This window comes from Felis catus, chromosome F2, assembly GCF_018350175.1.
Source record: "Felis catus isolate Fca126 chromosome F2, F.catus_Fca126_mat1.0, whole genome shotgun sequence".
In the NCBI taxonomy this organism is placed as follows: Eukaryota; Metazoa; Chordata; class Mammalia; order Carnivora; family Felidae; genus Felis; species Felis catus.
Window position 1 is genome coordinate 57,025,590 of NC_058385.1, and position 22,150 is coordinate 57,047,739.

General features: G+C 34.2%; 1 protein-coding gene across 7 annotated transcripts in view; it reads right to left on the reverse strand.

Moving 5' to 3' along the window:
* The window catches only part of CSMD3 (CUB and Sushi multiple domains 3), a 1,245,869-nt gene that overhangs the window by 143,036 nt on the left and 1,080,683 nt on the right, over window positions 1-22,150 (reverse strand). For all 7 annotated transcript variants that reach the window (XM_045049906.1, XM_019823045.3, XM_019823042.3 and 4 more), the window contains 2 exons: window positions 21,362-21,458; window positions 18,743-18,847 (listed from right to left, as the gene is read on the reverse strand). In XM_045049906.1, coding sequence (XP_044905841.1) covers window positions 18,743-18,847; window positions 21,362-21,458 — 202 coding nt within the window. The remainder of the gene's footprint in view (window positions 1-18,742; window positions 18,848-21,361; window positions 21,459-22,150) is intronic.

Here is a 22,150-nt window from a genome sequence, read left to right on the forward strand (position 1 = left end):
GAAATGACAAATATTTATAATTTAATTTGGGCAGGAGAGGTTTCTACAATTAACATTGTACGAGATGATATACATAAACTAGTTAGAACAAGAAAATTAGTTTAAGTAAAAACATAATTAATCTTAAAATCACTATTTTTTTCTCAAAGAATCAATTATTTAATTAGCCCAAGGGAGGAAACCATTTTTAGTGATTATAAAAATAAACTCATTAAGACCTAATGCATTATCTCTTAAGCATATTGCTCAAGGATGGAAAACAGTAAAATAACTACTGTGCTGAATTGAATCTTTTGTTATTTATAAGCTAGAGTTAAATGAATACATGTCTAGGCATTTACTATTTTGTGACTATGTTTATACTTTTGGCTATTCGGACCAGCCCTTCCACTATGATGTGGGATGGAAAGATATTTTCAGACCACCTGTGTTTTCTCAGGATTTGCAGAAAGTTATTAGTGGCACATATCATGAGTGTTCTCAGGTTTAGGAGGAGAGAAAAAAATCTATTCATCATGGTAACATGTACCTTTGCCTTCCTCAGAGTATGTCCTAAGATCTTTGAGCTCCCTTAAATGTGCAAACACCATTACTGCATGTAATTTGCCCTTTTAAAACATGCGCATTGTATAAGTTCAAAACCAAAAACTACTCATTGATTTATAGACGCTCCACTGTCCCTTTAGAATTTTCCATGTCCCTTTAGAATTTCCTTTAGAGTAAGATACAAATATGTATGGCAACACATTTTAGGAAATGTGAATGAAATGATATAGGCATATTATAACCAAATTGTAATTTGCATTTTAAAAGTTTTAATGATGAAGCTCTAACAGAATCCAAGTGGCAGAGCAACTAGAGATTATAAATTCTCTTTACAGAAGCTTCCTAACAATTGATCAACTTAATGTCATTCCAGGTACTAGGGACATTTTTCCTAGCAAAAAAATATATTTATGCAAGACATACAATTACAACTAGAATCACATATGTTAAAACCAAACAAACAACAAAAGATACAAACTGTCAATTTAAGAATTAATTCCCAGTGCTCTTGTGGATCATTAGACAGAAAAATTTGATACTTGGTAGAAAAAAATATATTAACTCAGAGCAGCTACATCCAATGACATGACTACTAAACCAGCACACATTTCCAAAACAGAAAAACAATGTAGCTTTATGTCAACAAAATTTGTCAACAAAATTTTATTCACAAAATTTTGTGAGAGAGACAGAGAACATGAGTGGGGGAGGGGAGGAGAGAGAAAGAGAGAGAATCCCAAGTAGGCTCCATGCTGTCGGCATGAAGCCTGAAGCAGGACTAGATCCCATGAGCCATGAGACCATGACCTGAGCTGAAATCAAGAATCAGACCCTCAACCAACTGAGCCACCCAGGTGCTCCAAAATTCTCTGAGGTTTTTAATCTCACCTCTACTACTCACTTACTTTGAGGTCTCAGATTACTATCTAAACTTCAGTTTTGTCATCTATACGATAGGATTAAAAATAATACCTGCCTCAAGGGGGAAAATTAAGTAAAGATATATCTATAAAACATTTATACTATGTTGACATCTACTGGACTCTTGAAAAAAATGTTAACTTTATAATTTAATAACCTTATAATATAATGATGATAATATAATGATTCCAATAATCATGATGGAGGGATTGTTAACTGTTGTCGAGGAACCCTAACAGCCATTCAAATGCTTATAGTTTATAATGCTCTGACACAAATGGCTGTTCGTACTATAGATATTCCACACTTTGAAAGCCATCATGGATAGACAAGCAAATGTGAGCCTTAAATATCAGTATGTGCCAAATTCGAGACAGTCATTTTTGCTTCAAATACTTTACAAGGCAAAATGTATGAAAGAGTTAACCCAGCTACATAGAAATTTTCTTTAAAAATACAGAGTAACACCTGAGAAGAAAACAACGTTGTACAAAAACAGGTAGGTTTTTTTTTTTAAGTATAAAATTGTGTTTGTGTTTTTTTAAGGCCAGACCTCCTTCTTTAATAAGTAACTAACAAAAGAACCTACTAGATACTGGAATACTTGGTATAAATAGCTTGTTGGCTATCAGAACTTTGGTACCTGGGTGATAATAGCCAAGTCATAGGCCACAATTATACAAAAGTAGTATAATTACACCAATATACAGTTATCTCCTTTAGATAAATGTAGTTACTGTCTTTTTTTTTTTAAACCAATTTTCTAGCAAATATTTGCTGGGGATGTAGAAGCAATAATAAAACATCGTGTTGCACAATATCAGAAATAAATGATATACAATATACTCAAGTAGCTTGAGAGTAGCTATTATTGAGAAATAATTCAAAAATGCTAATTAAAATTACCAAACATTTGTAATTGCAAAGCACCCTACAGTACCTTATAAGTCAGGGCATACCATTTCTCTGCTCAAAACTTCCTAACGAGTTCTATTACAACTGGAGGGGAAAATTACATCCTTACAATAGCCTACAAGACCGCCATTTTCCCTTCTCTCTCTCACCTCATTTCCTCCTACTCTTGCCTTTTTGCTCTTCTTCATCCTTATGTTTTAGGGTGTCTGCTCTGGGTATCCTCTAAAACACCCTTTCCTCACATTCCAGCAAACTCTCTTCCTGCACAGCCTTCTAGCTGTGCTCAAATGTCACCTTCTCTTGAAGGTCTGCCCTTCATAACATCCTCTCTGTAGCCCTAACATTTTTGGATCCCTCAACCCTCCTTCTATCTTCTTCTACGATTTGTCACTTTCTGAAGGGCTCTGCAGCTTAATAATTTACATTTACAGCTTAAAAACTTTAAATTTTTGTCTTTTATGTCTTCACCTGCTAGACTACAAGCTCCAAGAAGGCTAGAGGATATGGTCTCTTTTGTTCACAAATATGAACTGACACACAAGTGTTCAGTAAATATTTGTTGAATTAATAAATAAAAGGCATTGAGGGAGTGAAAGAGGGATATCAGAATCCAGAAAAAGAAGAAAATCACTTCTAGAATGAGCTGATTGGATCAATTAAGATTTAGGGTAATAGATAAAACTAAGAGCTATATAGCTAGAAAAAGAAAAAAAAGTGGGGCATGTCAGCTGGAGGAAATGAATGGGAAGAGGAGAAAAGAGGAAAAGCATGTTATATCTAGGAAACAAACAATTATTTCATTTGATTAAGTGGGGAAATCTTACAACATACATGTGGTGAAAGATGACGTAAGAAATTACTGTTGGAGTTAGAGGCTAAAGAATGTTGCCTTTCTTTAATAGGTAATAGGAAAACAATGACATTGAAATGATCAAAATGGGTCTCTAGAAATAATGAGATCAAGGCATGGGAAAGATAGATTGGGCTCAAGGAACATCAGATTTGTCTGATGTTAATCATAATCATAATTGTCAGGCAGTCTTGAGTTAAAATGTCATGATCTCAAGTTAGGGGAGGTAACGATCACTATGATAAAATCAGCCCATTTGTCAGCATTTACCTTCTAAGTACATAAGAAGCAAGACATATCTGTTTAGTAATTGTACCATCAGATAATCTAGAATTTGTTTCCTAAAAGCCTCATGAGTGAGTAGGAAAATCAGAGAATATACTCACTTGTTTGAAGGAATCTCAGCCAAATTTCCATTTCCTAAGACAGAAGAACACCGGCCATGTTTTCTGAAAGCTTTACTATTTAAAATCATCCTCTAGGAATATAGGAAGACTCTACTTTCTTCGTTAAAAACAAAACAAACAAACACGAAACCTGTCCTTTTTATAGCAAACCTTAAAGTTTTGGGCATCTGTTGCTGGCATTTTTGAAACTGTTATTTCCCCATCGTGAGTCCCTCCTTATGTTATCCTGTGGGCAGAACTTTTATCTCAGAAGCTGCCAGAAATGAAATGCCAAATATATGCAGTGAAATAGGTGTCTTTTCAGTGAAAAAAAGTTAATATAACTACCCTTTTTTATAACACACACACACACAACCACACACACACAGTATTTTCCTAGTACCCAACTGCTTGAGCATTTTGCTTTTTCTAAGTATCAAAACTTAAATATGAATTTTTTTTCACATAGTCTTTATTTCTATTCACTAAAAAATAGTTTCCTCTTACTGAGGCCATTGTGTTTTTATACCTCAATCACAATTTGGGGGGGGGAGCGGTGCTTCTGAAAACAAAGAAGTTCTTTAAAATTTTTATGACCAGTTAATATAACCTACCCTGCAAGTGGTTAGTTTCTTGCCTTACTACAAAATAACTGTTTCTTCACTAAGGGAAGATTTCAAAACTTGACAGAAATTAAGATACTTCTTCCACAAACAAGATAGATTATTTGTACATGCACGCACACACATGCACATGTGCTCACACACACACACACACACACACATACACACACAAGCAAACCACTGTGCTTGGATGTAATCTCTAGCATTACTGGAAGGGATATACTCCAGTGTGCACTGAGTGATCAGACAGCCTTTGAGATAACTTTGCTGGACACTGCACCAAAACCACGGCTGCTCCAGGATCCAGCCGTGGTTGATCCACTAAATGTATTATAACTGCTTTCCAATCTGTTAGTAACAAAGCAACAAAATACACTGCCATCGCGTGTTTATAAATTTGTTCTCGAAGACTAGAGCAGAAGTTATTAGTCATTTCAATTTTCTAAAGCTAGACTTAAATTTCCTTGTTCGACCTCCCCTCCATTCTCTTGCATTTACTCAGTATTTCACAAATGCTATGTTCACGTCCTTATTGATTAGAAAATAGATTTGAAAACATGAAGAATATTCCAAAACTTTTAACTAATTAAAAGAACATTAGGCATTCTCTGGCACTGACTTCACCACTGTCCACTAAGTGTATCATTTTCTCTCTTCTCTCTTCTTTCTATTTATCTGTCTCCCTGTCCTAATTACCCCTCTTTTCCTATACTCCCTAACTTTATTTTTTTCCCAACTATTTCTCTACGCTTCTTCATCTTTCTACTTATAGTTCCTATTTAAATTCAGATTCACTAGCTTTGTTTAAAAACAACACATGCAATGAAAGCATGCTTAAGTGACAACATTACCAAGTGTAACTATTTAGTGAGCATTCATTCAATTTCCCCCAAAAGGAATGGTCTTCTTCTTTTTTTCTTCTTTTTTTTTCTTTTTTTAATTTTTTTTTAATGTTTATTTATTTTTGAGACAGAGAGAGACAGAGCATGAATGGGGGAGGGTCAGAGAGAGAGGGAGACACAGAATCTGAAACAGGCTCCAGGCTCTGAGCTGTCAGCACAGAGCCGACGCGGGGCTCGAACCCACGGACCGTGAGATCATGACCTGAGCCGAAGTCGGATGCTTAACCAACTGAGCCACCCAGGCGCCCCACGAATGGTCTTTTTCTACCTGGAGAATATTTTAATTTTTTCCACTAACTTATGATTTGATAAAACTTAATGTTTTAATGCAAATTTACATGCTTTTTGTAGTACTGGTATTTTTTATTCTATTTATTTTAATCCGGGAAGTTTTTTAGAATTTTGTTCCAAATAAAAGGGAACATCCAGCAAATGGTTTGATGTGTTAGTAAAGGTCCCTCAACACAATGTTTGTAATTTTGGTTGTCATCTTATCACCTTCTAATAGATTCCATTTTGTGGTTTTTGAAAAATACAGTGAATACTGTCCTTAGATTGCCTACACACAGTACCTAGCTTTTTTCTTTGTTTTTCTCATGGGTGGAGAATCAAGATATCTACAATTCTTAAGAAATATCTGGGGATCAATTTGAAGTCAAAGAACCATTATGTGAATATTTACTTTGAATTTTGTGACCTCAAAGTTAACAAATTAAATGTCATTCCTGGTAAGTAGCCTCTAGACTATTGGGAGAGTTAGAAGTATTATTTTTCAAAGCAACTGCACATATAATATACACGGATACATCATTTATTCTTATGCTCATTCATTACCAATGGTGAGTTCTTTGCCACATTCTTGAGTTGGGTCCTGATAACTAACTTAGAAAATCCTAGCATTCATTGATTGCTTATTTTATAGAACTAAAACTACCTCCTAAGATAGTCAGATAAATAATCACAAATTTGGGCAAAAACAAACTTCATGTAATAAAGTTTACACCTGATTAGGATAGAGATTTATCTCATTTATCTTCTAATCCCTCTACAACTCTCATCAGACTTTCCTTGACATGGTTAGGTAATCAACTCTACTCTTTAAATTAGAAATCAAGATTAAAGATGCTTAAGTTACATTTCCAGCATGTCTTTTCTCTCAAATATATTGGTTTCTGTGACCTAAATTTGTGAGATTTAAATACATTAGTCACTGTTTTCCCTTGAAAATATCAAACTCTCAATTCTTTGTTCTTAGAGTAAGCAGCTATGCATTATTAACACCTATTATGGAAATGGCTCAATTTCCTTCATGTATTCAACATAATTAAGAGTTTCTAACCAAAAGAACCATTTGAAAAATTATAGATAATTGGGTAAGCAATTCCATTAAGTTTTATTGATCTTATATTATGTATCTTATACAAGTAAAGGACCTTTTTGGCATTCAACGAAACATTTAAAAAATGCAAAAGTTGTATATATAAGGGACTTAAAAAAACTGTCTTCAATTTCTTTGTGACTATAATAATTAATTTAATAATCTATATTGTGAATAAATATCAAAACATATGCTGCTTTTTAACTGTATTATCTATAATGACATCAAATTTCTGATGACATCCTACACCTTTCAGAAGTAGCCCTGACTATATAAGCAGCCTTAGTTTCTAGTGCTGCCTCAAACCTTATACAATAATCTTACTGAACTAGGTGTACTTCTCCAAATGTGCCGTATATCACAGCTCTGTCTGAACATGAAATTTTCATGCTAAGAATACCCAATACTCCTTGTCTAACCAAAATTCTTGCTATTTGTTAAGACTCAGTCCAAGTGTCACCTCCTATTTAAAGTATTTCCTGAACTTCCTAAATGGAGCTGATTACTTACCACTTTTGTGTACTCTACCATAAATATCTCTATTCCTAAATTTATAGCACTGTGTTACTGCTTTACCTTTCTGTCTCTCTTATGAGACTGTGATCTTCTCAAAGAAAGATATAGTGACATATTTATCTTTGCATTTTCCATGTTAAGCATAGTGTCTGATACACAGTAACTGTTCTGTATATTTCTGGTTGAATGAACAATGAATGAATGAATCTTCTTTTACTAATTTGTCATCTATTTACATTACAATGACATTGTATTTGAGGTAGCAATAGCTGGAAAATAAACTTCAAAATAAAACAAACAAAAAAACATTGTCCAGAAGCAACTGACCAGTATTTATTAGTGCATGCCTATCATTGTAGCTTCTGTTTCTTCCCACAGAGAGTTTCTATTTTATCAGAAATTCCAGTATAGGTAACGAAGTTACAGTGATGGATTGAGTGGCCTGGAAAATGATGTTAAGGAAATAATACTCAATGGGATACCTTCACACAACAGAAACCAACAGAATTACAAAATGTGTATAGGCTAAGGTATTAAATCCTTTGATGAATCAGTATAGGTGTACTGATGTTAATAATATAGGGCAATATTGTTTATTTAACTTCTACTTCTAAGTGCTGTATCACAGCCAACAAATGTATTTTGAAGGCCTAAGATTCAAGGACTGCACTTACTGCAAGAGACAAAAGGACATCCTAAATGGACATGGTCCTAGATTAACGGCAGACTCTGTCTTCCTGGGGTTTACCTTGTCGGGAGACAGTAAACCCCAAAATCACCAAAATAACCACCCAGTTACACTTGTGATAATTTTATGTAGCAAAATAAACAATCATATATGTCTCATAAATGCATTTAGCTAGGGTACATAAGCCATTTTTGTGTCTAAAACTTTCAGAGAGGGTTGGGAAATGAATATATATATTCTGTGCTACCAGAAAAGTCACTTACTCCAATTATAGGTTTAAAATATCTAAAGAATCCAGTTCTTCTCACAATTAGACAATACTTGTAAGGGAAGACATTACAATGGATATCACAGGAATAAAAAGGATCTTAAGAAACCACTATAAACAATTATACACCAACAAATCAGGTAACCTAGAAGAAATGGAAAATCTCCAGGAAATATACAATCTACCCCAATGAATTATGTAGAAATAGAAAAATCTCAATAGACCAATAATGAATATGGAGATTAAATAAGTAACCAAAAACCTTCCAGCAAAGAAAAACCCAGGAACAGATGACTTCATGTGTAAATTTTACTAAACATTTAAAGAATTAACATTGATCCTTCTCAAACTCTTCCAAAATATTGAGGAAATCGTTCTCAATTCATTTCCCTGATGGTCATAGCCAAATATATTATAAGAAATCTATGGGACAACAAGCCTGATGAAAGAGAAGCAAAAATCCATAATAAAATAATAGCAAACCAAATTAAACAGCACACTAAAAGGATTATACACCATGAACAAATGGATTTATCCCTGAGATGCAAGAATGGCTCAACATACACAAATAAATGTGATATACTACAATAACAGAATAAAGGATAAAGATTATCTTAATAGATGCAGAAAAGAACATCTGACAAAATACAATATCCTTTTCTAATAAAACCTCCCAACAAATTAGATGTAATGGAATGCAACTCAAAATAATACAAGCCATACATGAAAAACCCACACTTATCTGAATACTCAACAGTAAAAAAATCTAAAAGCTTTTCATCTGATATCAGGAGCAAGATAAGGATGCCCAATCCTTGTCACTTCTATTCAGCATACTACTGGAATCCTAGCCAAAGAAATTGGGGAGGAAAAAAAAAAAGGATCAAAATTAAAAAGGAAATGGAGGTATCTCTGTTTGTAGGTGACATGATCTTATATGTAGAAAAATCTAACTCCACAGGACACTGTTAGAACTAATAAATGAAGTCTGTAAAGTTTCTATACAAAATGTCAGAAGTCAGTTGTAATTTGATACACTAACACTGAAGTATCTGAAAAGGAAATTTAGAAAATAATCCTATTTACAGTAGCATCAAAAAGAATAAAATATTTAGGAATAAAGTTAACCAAGGAGGTTAAGACTTATACATAGAAAACTACAAAACACTGATGGAAGATACTGAAAAATTATTGGAGTATTTTCCAAAAATATGGAATAAATGAAGAAATATTCCATGTTCATGAATTAGAAGACATAATGTTGTTATAATGCCCATAATATCCAAACTAATCTACAGATTCAATGCAGTCACTATCAAAAATCCAATGGCATTTTTTACTGAATTAGATAAATAATCCTAAAATTTATATGCAACTACAAAAGATTCAAAGTAGCCAAAGCAATTTTGAGAATGAGGATCAAAACTGGAGACATCACACTTCCTCATATCAAAATATACTACAAAACTACAATAATTAAAACATTACAGTACTGCAATAAAGATAGACATATAGAAGAATGAAACAGAGAATCCAGAAACAAACCCACATCAACTTATCTTTGTCCAAGGTGCCAAAATACACAATGGGGAGAGAATAATCTCTTCAAAAAATGATGTTGGGAAAACTGGATGTCCACAAGCAAAAGAATAACAATAGACCCTTCTGACATCATACACAAAAATTAACTCAAAATGGATTAAGGTTTTAAATAGAAGATCTGAAAATGTAAAGTCCCTAGAAGAAAACATAGAGGAAAGTGTCATGACTAGTCTTGGCAATGATTTCTCGGATGTGACATAAAAGCCTAAGAAATAAAAGCAAAAATATACAAGTGGGCAACATCAAAATAAAAGGCTTCTGCACAGCAAAAGAAACAATCAACAGAGCCAAAAGAAACCTAAAGAATGGGATAAAATATGTGCAAATCACATACCTAATACAGGGTTAATACTCAAAATATATAAGGAACTCCTGCAACTTAATAACAAGAAAATAAATAATCTTATTTTAAAAACAGGCAAAGGACTTAGACATTTCTCCAAAGATGACATAAAATGACCAACAGGGATATGAAAAGAAGCTCAGCACCTCTAGTCATCAGGACAATGCAAGCCAGTCAAAACCACATGATGAGCTATCACCTCATATCTATTAGGATGACTATTGTCAAAAAAAAAAAAAAAAAGACTCATAGGAAAAACAAAAAGACAGAGTCCACCAGATGACCGAATAATATGTCCCTCATTATATCCTCCCCTTAGCAACAACAATGTAGCAGCCATCAATGGACAAAATTTCTTTGTGAGAAATGTGGGATACAGGTAGGGGTAACACCCCAGTACAGTCCAAGAATGAGAAAAGTCATTTGGAGAACACAGACCAGCACCTAGGTGGCTGACTCAAAAACAACTGCATAGCCCTGAGAACTTGAACTTGGCGACCCCATTTGCCTTTGGTTCTGTCATCAATAAATACGCCAAGAGATCCAGGAGGAGTCTCACCTACCAATACATCAGATAATTGGTGTATAGACTTTGTTGCTGGCTGTAGATTCTGAAAGTGCCCTTTGAACTAACTCCAGGCCCTCTGAGCCACAGTCTAAAAGCTTCATAGAACACTGAATTACACAATCACCCGTGAATGAGAGACCCTTTATGGAGGTCCAGGATTTTGACAGCAGTCCAACACACCATTGGAATAAAAACAAACAAACAAACAATAATCGAAGTTGACACGTTGATGAGGATAAGAGGAAGAATTTGGTTTTACCTTCATTACCATTCCCCCCAAGGCAGTGTTAAGTGATCCCCTATTGATCCGTGATTTCTCCTGTTGTGGAAAGTGATAGCGTGTGAGTGGGTGTCTGACTTTTCCAGCTGTGCAAGATGCTGCCAGAGAGGAAAAAGACCATCTCTCTCTTGCCTTATCCACAATATTGAATCATGGCCTGAGAAACTAAGGGCAGGTGAGTATTTGGGAAAAGAGAAGTCAGAGCTCACAAAGAAACACACCAACGGGATGAGGATCCTACTAATTATGTCCATTAGAAGGCCTGCTGATGAGCCAATAGGATGGACACTTCAACCATGGATCTCCTCACTAGCCCATGGGCACCTGCAGTACTTTGATGCCTCTTCCACACACCCTAATACAGCATGGCTGACCTCCTGTGCATGCTGTCAACAATAGCAACAGCAAGTTTTTACAAACAGCTACTGAGTGTGTGCTGAAATTTGGCCCAGATTTTGGACCTGGAAGAGATCACAGACTTGAGCACTTACAGACACCCTTGGGAAAACAGAAGAGAGGTCATTAGTACCCAGCCTGGCTCTACAGGATTAAGAGAAGGCATAGAAGCTGAAGAGAAGGGAGAAAGAAGTGTGGAGCATGCATATTCATAGAAGGTCTGAGAAAGCCTCAAAATCACCAATAGGGCTGAAGGAAGATGTTTCTCTCCTGAAGTCAGTCAGTAAAGACAGGGAACTATTTTAGTCCAGAAAACGTGACGCCACCAAAGAACACAATAATTTTCCAGTAATAAACCTCAAAGAAATGGAGTTCTGCAATTTACCTGAAAAAGAATTCAAAATACCTGCTTGAAGGAAGCTCAATGACCTATGACAAAAAAAAAAAAAAAAAAAAAAAAAAAACATGGAAAAATAATTCAACAAAATCAAGAAAACAATATATGTTCAACATGAGAAGTTTAACAAAAAGATCTGTTCACAATCTGTGAATTAGTAGGATCTCAAAAGGAGAAGAAGACAAAGGAAAGCAGGTGGAAAGCTTGTTACAGAAATAGCCAAGAACTTCCAAGATTCTGGGGAGAGATTTGGACATCCAAGTTCTATGAACTTGGCCCCCCACAAAACTCAACTTAAAGAGATATTCTCCAAGATGAATTATAATAAAACTGTCAAAATTCAAAGACAAAGAGAATCTTTAAAATAGTAGGAGAAAAGAAGCTTGTAATTTACAAGGGGACCTGCACAGGGCAATCAGTGACTTTCTCAGGAGAAACCTTACAGCCAAGGAGAAAGAGCAATGTTATAGTCAAAGTGCTGAAAGAATAAAACTATAAAGCAAGAATACTCTATACAGTAAAGTAGTCCATCAGAGGACTTCAGAGGAGGGAGAGATCAGGATGGTCCCAAATAAACAAAAGCTGAAAGAGTTCATTACCACTAGACACATCTTACAAGAAATGCAGAAAGCTCTCACTCAAGCTGAAATGAAAGGACACTAATTAGTAATATGAAAACATATAAAAATATACAACACATTGGCAAAGGTAAGTATATATTCAAATTCACAATACTTTAATACTGTAATATGATAGGGTATTAACCACTTAAGTCTGGCATAAATGTAAAGGACAAACATTTTAAAAATAACTATAGTTATAATAATTTGTTAGTGAATACAAGAAACTAAGAGGTAAATTGTGACATCAAAAAAAAAAAAACAAAGAGGGGAGTGAAAAGACAGAGACTTATTATGCAAATGAAATTAAGTTGTTAGTGTAAAATAGCTATATCTAGAAGATATTTTATGTAAGTCTCATAGTTACCACATAAGCCCACAAGATACACAAAAGACAAAGACAAGGGAATCAAAGCATACAACAATAGAAAATCATCTTATTCACAAAGGAAAAGTGCAAGGGAAGAAGAAAAAAAAAAGGGGAGGGATAATAATAAAGTCAGAAAATAATTGATAAGACAGTATTAGTAAGTTCTTACTTATAAATAATTGCTCTACATGTAAATTGATGAAATTATCCAAGCAAAAGACATAGAGTAGCTGAATGGATTCAACACCAAACAACTATATGCTGCCTACTAGAGACTCATTTTGGCTTCAAGGATACACATATGCTCAAAGTTAAGGGATAATAAAAGATACTCCATGAAAGTGGAAACCAAAAGAGAGGAGTGGTGGCTATGCTTATATTTGACAATATAAACTTTAACTCAAAAGATGTAACAAGAGATAAAGAAAGCCATTGCATGATAATTAGATTGTTTAATCACAGGGATATAATAATCATAAATATATATGCCACTAACATCAGAGCATCCAAATATAATAAGGAAATATTAACAGATATGAAGGAAAAAAATAGACAACACAATAATAGTAGGGGACATCAGTACTTCACTTTCAAAAATACACAGATCATCTAGATTGAAAAGCATATAGAAAATATTGGACTTGAACTATACTTTAGACCAAATAAACCTAATAAACATATACAGAACATTCCTTCCAGAGCAGCAAAATACATGTTTTTTCTTGAGTACATACAGAACATTATCCAGGATAGATCATGTATTACATGATCTTAGCAAAGTTAAGAGTGAAATCATATCAAAACTCTTTTCCAACTACAATGGCATGAAACTAGAAATCAATAAAAGTAGGAAAACTGGAAAATCCACAAATATGTGGAAATCAAGTAGTACATTCATAAACAGATAGTGATTCAAAGAATAAATCAAAAGGGAAATTAAAAAAAAATATATCTTGAACAAACAAAAAGAGACACACAACATACAAAAACTTATGAGATATAGCAAAAGCAGTTGTGACAGGAAGTTTATAGCAATAAACATCTGTCTGCATTTAAAAAAAGATCTTAAGGGGCGCCTGGGTGGCGCAGTCGGTTAAGCGTCCGACTTCAGCCAGGTCACGATCTCGCGGTCTGTGAGTTCGAGCCCCGCGTCGGGCTCTGGGCTGATGGCTCAGAGCCTGGAGCCTGTTTCAGATTCTGTGCCTCCCTCTCTCTGTGACCCTCCCCCGTTCATGCTCTGTCTCTCTCTGTCTCAAAAATAAAAAAAAAAAAAGTTAATAAAAAAAAAAAGATCTTAAATAAATTAGCTAACTTTATATCCTAAGTAACTAAAAAAAGAATACACTAAAGCCAAAATTAGCAGAATAAAGGAAGTAGCAAAGATTAGAGTACAAATAAATGAAATAGAGGAAAGAAAAACAACAGAAAGACAAAGAAACTAAGAGCTGATTTTTAAAAAGATACCCAAAATTGACATTAGAATCATTAACTAAGAGAGAGAGAGAGAGAGAGAGAGAGAGAGAGAGAAGGCTTAAATAAATAAAACCAGAAATGAAAGAAGAGACATTACACTGATATCACAGAAATAAAAAGGATCACAAGAGACTACCATGACAATTACACAACAAAAAATTGGATAATCTATAAGAAATGGACAAATTCTCAGAAACATATGACCTACCAACTAAAACACGAAGAAATAGAAAATCTGAGCAGACCAAGAATGAGTAAGAGATTGAGTTAGTAATCAAAAACTTTCTAATAAAGAAAAGTCCTGGACTGAATAGCTTCATAGGTGAATTTTACCAAACATTTAAAAAGGTATTAAGTGCCAATCCTTTTCAAAATCTTCTGAAAAACTGAAGAGGAAAGAATATTCCAAATCTCATTTTATGAGATCTGAATTACCCTGATACCAAAGCCAGACAAGGACACCACAAGAAAAGAAAAATGACAGGTCAGTATCCATGATGAATATAGATGTAATTTTTTTAACCAAAATACTAACAAATTGAACTCAACAGCACATCAAAAGCACCATACACCACCAAGTGGGATTTATGTGTGGAATGCAAAGATGGTTCAATATACACTGATCAAAAAATGTGATACATCACACTAATAGAATGAAAGATAAAAATCATGTGACAATATCAGTAGACACAGATAAAGCATTTGACAAAATAAAACATTATTTCATGATAAAAACTCTTGAAAAAATGGGTATAGAAGTAAAGAACCTGAACTTAATGAAGGCCATATATGAAAAGTCCACAGCTAATGTCAAACACAGTGGTGAAAAGTTGAAGCCTTTTCCTCTATATAGAGAAGACTAAAGTTGCCCATTTTCATGACTCTTATTCAACATAATACTGGAAGTTCTAACCAGAGTAATTATCCAAGAAAAAGAAATTAAAGACATCCAAACCATAAAGGAAAGTAAAATGGTTTCTGTCAGTAAATGATGTGATTTTTATGTAAACAAAATCCTAGAGACTCCACCAAAATCTGTTACTACTAATCACAAATTCAATAAAATTACAGGATACAAAATCAGCATTCAGAAATTAGTTGTGTTATTATGTACTGAAAACAGAATATCTGAAAAATAAAACAATCTCATTTACAATAGCATACACAGTAACAACGATAAAATTTGGGAGCAAATTTAACCACTTTTAAGCCACCTATACAGCCAATGCAATCCGTGTCAAAATGTCAACAGCATGATTTCAGAGAGACAGAAATTCATGGAACCACAAAAGACCCTGAATACCCAAAGCAATCCCGAGAAAAAGCTGGAGGCTTTATGATTTCAAACTATCACAAAGCTATAGTAATCAAACAGTATGGCCATAAAAATGGACACATACATCCGTGTAACAGAACTGAGAGTCCAGAAATAAACCCTCACATATACAGCCAATTAACATTTGACAAAGGAGCCAAAAATACTCACAGGGAAAGTATAGTATTTCCCCCATAAATGGTGCTGGGGAAACTGTTTAATCACACGCAGAAGAATGAAATTGTATCTCTCACACTACTCATAAAAATTAATTGGATATGAATTACAGACTTAAACATAAAACCTAATACTGTAAAATTCCTAGAAGAAAACATACAAAACAAAGCTCCTTGACCTTGGTATTGGCATTAATTTTTTTGGATATAACACCAGGAGTATAAGCAATCAATGAAAGTAAATAAAATAAGTCTACATCAAATAAAAAAACAAAAACTTCTGCACAGCAAATGAAGCAATCAATAAAATGAAAATGCAACCTACAAAATGGGGGGGTATATTTACAAACCATGTATCTGATAAGGGGTTAATATCCAAAATATATAAAAAAAACTCATATAACTCAATAGCAAGTCAAAACAACAACAAGAATAAACAAAAAACCTATTAAAAGCAACCTGATTAAAAAAATTGGCAGAGGATCTGAACAGATATTTTTCTAAAGAAGATAAACAAATGGCTAATAGGCACATAAAAGGATCCTTATCACTAACCACAAGGGAAACGCAAATCGAAAGCACAGTTAAGATGTTGCCTTACACCTGTTAGAATGAAGATCACCAAGAAAACAAGATAACAAGTATTACTGAGGATGTGGTGAAAGGGAAGCCCTCTTGCATGGTGCTAATAATCAAATTTGGTACAGCCAGTATGGATGAGCCTGAGGTTCCTTAAAAAAAATAATAATAATAAATGGCACATAATCCAGCAATCCCATCTTTAAGCATACATTCAGAGGAGATAAAATGAGGATCTGGAAGAGATATCTGTATGCCCATGTTCACTACAGCCTAATTCACAATAGCCAAGACATGGAAACAACCTAAGTTCCATCTATGAATGAATGAATAAAGAAGTGTGGCATATGTATAAAATTAAATATTATTCAGTCACAGAAAAAACTAGGGAATCCTGCCATTTGTAACATCATGCATGGCATTATGCTAAATGAAATACTCAGAGAGAAAACAAATAGATCTCATTTGTATGTGGAATCCAAGAAAGATTCATTCATCTTGCATCTTAGAAACAATGAGAAGAATGGTGGTTGCCAGAGGCTGGAAGGTGGAAAAAATAGGGTGATGTAAGTCAGAATACAAACTTCTAGTTATAAAATAAATTCTGGGAGTCCAATATACAACATGGTGGCAGTAGTTATCAATATTGTATTATATACTTGAAAGTTGGGAAGAGACTGGATTTTAAGTATTCTCATACACACACACACACACACACACACACACACACACACAGACACACACAAAGAACTAAGAAAAAAAAAGAGAAGGCAATTATGTGAACTATGGAGATGTTAACTATGTCTATTGTGTGACTATTTTGTAATAGATACATATATCAAATCAACACATATAAATTCAAAAACTACACAAATCACATTTCAATGAACTAAAAAGATAAAATTTCTGCATCATATTTATAAAAGAGTATGCTTTATAGTTTTCCATTGAGAATATTATGGGAACCTGTTATACACCCCAGGAAACAGAATAATTAAAGTAGCATTGGGATTATCTGGTCCTTAAAGGTTGGCAATATTTCTTTTTTTTTTTTAATTTTTTTAACGTTTATTTATTTTTGAGAGAGAGACAGAGCATGAATGGGGGAGGGTCAGAGAGAGGGAGACACAGAATCTGAAACAGGCTCCAGGCTCTGAGCTGTCAGCACAGAGCCCGACGGCGGGGCTCAAACTCACGGACTGTGAGATCATGACCTGAGCCAAAGTCAGCCGCTCAACCAACTGAGCCACCCAGGCGCCCCAGGCTGACAATATTTCTATGTGAAGCCATTTGGACCTGGTATTTTGGGGCATGGGGATGGGGGAACAGTTTTTTAAACAACTATTTCCTATATTGTTCCTATAATTATTGCTCTACTTAGAATTTTTGTACTGGGATCAATTTTGGCAAATTTCATAATGCATTTTTATTTATTTCTCCTCATATACCTTAACTATCTGCTTTAAGAATATCGATGCTATGTTATGTGGTGCATAAATAATCAAAACTAGAGTTTTTGTTATGATATGTGCTCCTTTTGATAACTATAAATGTTATTTGTTTAAAAAAACTGTTAGTGAGAATATGGAAAAACTGGAACCTTTATACAATGTTGGTGGGAATGTAAATTGATGGCACCACTATGGAAAATAGTATGAAAGTTGTTCAAAAAATTAGAAGTAGGGGTGCCTGGGTGGCTCTGTCAGTTAAGCATCTGACTCCAGCTCAGGTAGTGATCTCACAGTTCATGATTTCAAGCCCCAGGTCGGGCTTTCTGCTGTCTGCATAGCCCATTTTGGATCCTGTCTCCCTCCCTCCCTCTCATTCTCTCTCAAACATAAATAAACATTAAAAAAAATTAGAAGTAGATCTACCACATACTCTAGAAATCCCTTCTGAGTATATTTACAGAATATTTGAAATAAGAATCTCAAAGAGAGATTTGCACTCCTATGTTTATTGCAGCATTACTCATAATAGCCAAAATATGGAAACAACCTAGATGTCCATTAAGAGATAAGTGAATAAAGAAAAGATAGTATGTACATATAATGTGTAATATCATTCAGTCTTACAAAAGAGAAGGAAATCCTGCCAAATGCAATAACATGAATGAACCGAGTAAACATTATGCTAAATGAAATAAGCCAACAAAAAAGGACAAATACTACAGGACAGTACCTAAAATAGTCAAACTCATAGAAACAGAAAGCAGAGTGGAGATTTCCAGGGCGGAGAGGAGGGGAAATGGGAAGTTGCTGCTCACAATGGGTATAAAATTGAGTTATGTAAGATGAGTAAATTCTAGAGATCTGCTATATGTTATCATGCTTATAGTTAACACTTCTGTATTGTGTTCTTAAAAAAAATGAGGGTGTATCTCATGCTAAGTGTACTTACAATTATAATAAGGAAGAAAACATTTGTACATTTGTAAATTCTGATGAAAAAATTAAAATTTTATAGACACAGTCTTGTAAATGAATTGAAAGAGCACATCAAAAGCTTAAAAATACAAGATAATGTTCTCTTTTGATGAAGTCCATTTAGTTTTTATATTCAAAGAATATTTAAAAAATGATATAAACTTGTTATTAAATTTCTTGAATAGCACATGATATTATATTTACCTGTGTATTCAAGGTGAAATCCTGCAGCAGAAACACTGATGTCTGATTGGAAATTTAGATATAGATTATTAGACGTACTATTCAAAAGATGGGGTATTGTTGTTCCTGAAATGATAATTGAAAAGGCAGGTCAATGATCACATAATAAATATTATAGCAAAACTAAGTAAGTTGACTACTAATCAGCCAATACAATACCACTGAAATTACATATTGGTCAAGTGTTTCTTAGGAATTTTTAAATAAAGATATGTCTCCCACATTTCTCTTCTATTTTATTGTTTGTGACTGTCTCTAAGGAGAAAGACTTTGGGATCACTCTGGATGGGTCCCTAAAAATAGGCAGGAACAAAGAGCGGGTGACAGTCAAAGCAGTAGATTTTACAGGTCACTTGAAATAAATGTTTGGAATTTCATGTGGATTTCAATATTTTATGCATGAGCTAATAATAACCTTAATTTTAAAGTTTGTAGTGATTTTTATGGTATAGTATCTTAAGATTATGTATGGGTTCAGAGAATATGTTTATTTATTGTTATTTATTGCCCTTTTTATTATATATATATATATGTACTATATATACATATATATATATATAACATGTATTTCATTTATTTTCTTTCTTTATTAATATGTGTATGTTCTTCTCTACCAGATCAAGTACCTTGATGTTTCTTATACTCTGACAGCAACGCTGGTAGGTAGTGTTTGAAAAATCCCAATTATAAACTAGTGTTAGCCTTAGCACTAGCAAATACATTATAGCCTTAGTCTCCTAGCAAATACATTATAATGGTGTATTTCTGAAATTCTGAAGGAAATCAACTTGACTTTATTCAATTACTGAGCTGAAAACATAAAATATCTGTTTGAACCAATTACTTCTTGACTATCTGCATTAATACCTCAAGATCCTTAAGATTACAAGTCAAGCAGTTTCAAATGGCAAGCATAAAAATAAGTGTCAAATCTATGTTTTAAGATAATGTCCAACAAGCATATTAGTTGATAGTGTGGCAACATTTTTTTCTGTAAGTAACTAGTTAGTTTACATTTATTTTATACAACTCTGTGGACCTGAACCACTCACTGATCTTTCTATAAAAAGAAAATATCAGGACGAATTCATTACAGAACATATAGTTGCTTTTTCCCCCTTCTCCAGTCTCTTATCTGTCTCTGGAACCCTTACTGAACCACTGAAGATGGAGATAAACAGAAACTTTCACTCGACCTGCCTTTAGTGCCTTAGAGGATCTCAGCGATCAAGAACTTCAGCTCTGGAGTCACACCAGCTGGGCCCCGGTCTCATTCTAACATCAGCTGTACAACCTCAGGCAACTTAATCTAAGTGTCAATCATGACCAGAACTACTAGAAGGAACAAATGAGGAAACGTATGACAAGCCTCACACAGGGCTAGCACTTGGTAATCAAGAGCTGTTATTTATCACTGGTATTATCTTCATTGTTGTATTTATTATTAAGATTTGATTATTAATCAAATCTAAACAAATGTACACTCAAAATGTTATAAGATTTCTTCCAAGATTTCCACCTTATCTATACATGAAATACTTTTTTTTTTTTTTTTTTTAATTTGAGACTGAGAAAGAGAGAGAGGGCAGGGGAAGAAGGGCAGAGGGAGAAAGAGAATCTTAAGCAGGCTCCACACAGCATGGATGGAGCTCGACATGGGGCTTGATCCCACAAGCCTGGGACCATGACCTGAGCCAAAATCAAGAGTTGGATGCACAACTGACTGAGCCACCCAGGAGCCCCTAAAATACTTGTTATGACTAACCCAAATCACTCCTATTCCAGGTATTTCTTCTTTCCTCTCCTCAGTGGCGATGCTGAAAAACCGATTGTGTCCTAGTTAAAAATCTGTGAAAAACCTACAACTATTCAAACCGACTTAAGTATATCTGAAATGTAGAAGTTGATAGTTTAGCTATGTTCCTATTTCTATAGTTAAAAAGTATAATTAAAGTAAAAAGTATAGTTAAAATTAAAGTAAAACTTGATTTCACTTTTCGCAGGCTGAAAAAGCTGTTAGATTATTGCATAAATTACCTTTAAAAACCTTAACAAGTTTAAAAACCTTCTGGTCTTGGTACCTGGGTATATATTATGTTATATAATTTTATTCATTTCATAGAAATAATTTTATATTCTCTTTATTCTCACTCAACAGTACCTTGTAACATACCATGTTTTTACACAGTCTCTAAAATTATTTTAATGGCCCCAGAACACTTTATTGAGTAGATATATCATAATTACCAAGCACTGTCTAATTTTAACGATTTAAGGAGAAAGGGTACACATACCTGAACCACAGCTCAGCTGAAAATATTATCATTACTATAAAAGCATCAATAAATAATTACACAAATATAGTTAGAATATAGTAAGATTTTAAACAGCAATTTCAATGTCATTACCTTTAATGCCTTTGAAACATCTAACCTTGTAATTTAGTTTGCTGTGTATAGTTTATAAAAAGGAAATTAAAACTGCCAAGTCAGAGTTCTAGAAAGTCTTTTAAAAAGAGAGAGAGATTTCTACATTCCTAATTACATCTGTATTTCAATTAAGCTCAGCTCTTTTATTTACCTGAATAACTTCCAAGTCGTGGAGCATTGTTGTCTCCACCATCATAAAAGTCCAGAGAATCCCAATTATGTTCTGTAGCAAAGCTGATAACCTGTACCTGTGAAATAATTATTACTGATAAGAACACGTATTTCTAACAAGATAAAAATACCACAGTCCTCCACTCCGCATTAGAGAACTCCAAGCCAGGACCATATCCTCATGACCCTTCATAGAAGGACTTTACCAGAACTGATCTTTGCTACTGTGGTGTTGGCCTACATGAGCTGACTTGGGTAAGAAGAGCGTCGAAACACCTCGCAGTGTTCACTATGGGTAGAACATGGATAAAGTCTGTCACCATCCCAGAGCGTTTTCTTTATTAAAGGCTTTGGGTTAATTTAATATCTTAGTGTCAGGAATCCCAATACGTGTTCCAATTAGTCATCTTGTATGTTTCAGAGTGTTAGATTCTTTTAAAAAATTTTTTTTAATGTTTATTTATTTTTGAGAGATACAGAAAGAGAAAGAATGAGTAAGGGAGGGGCAGAGAGAGGGAGACACAGAATCCAAAGCAGGCTCCAGGCTCCGAGCTGTCAGCACAGAGCCTGACATGGGGCTCAAACCCATGAACCATGAGATCATGACCTGAGCCGAAGTCAGACGCTCAACTGACTGAGCCACCTAGGTGCCCATGGAGTGTTAGATTCTTGCCAGTGATTGAGTTTTCACATTTTCTTTAGCTATCAGGAAATCACCATATTTGTGGTCCACCAGCATACAGGGAAAAGCTTATACTTTTCTTAAAAA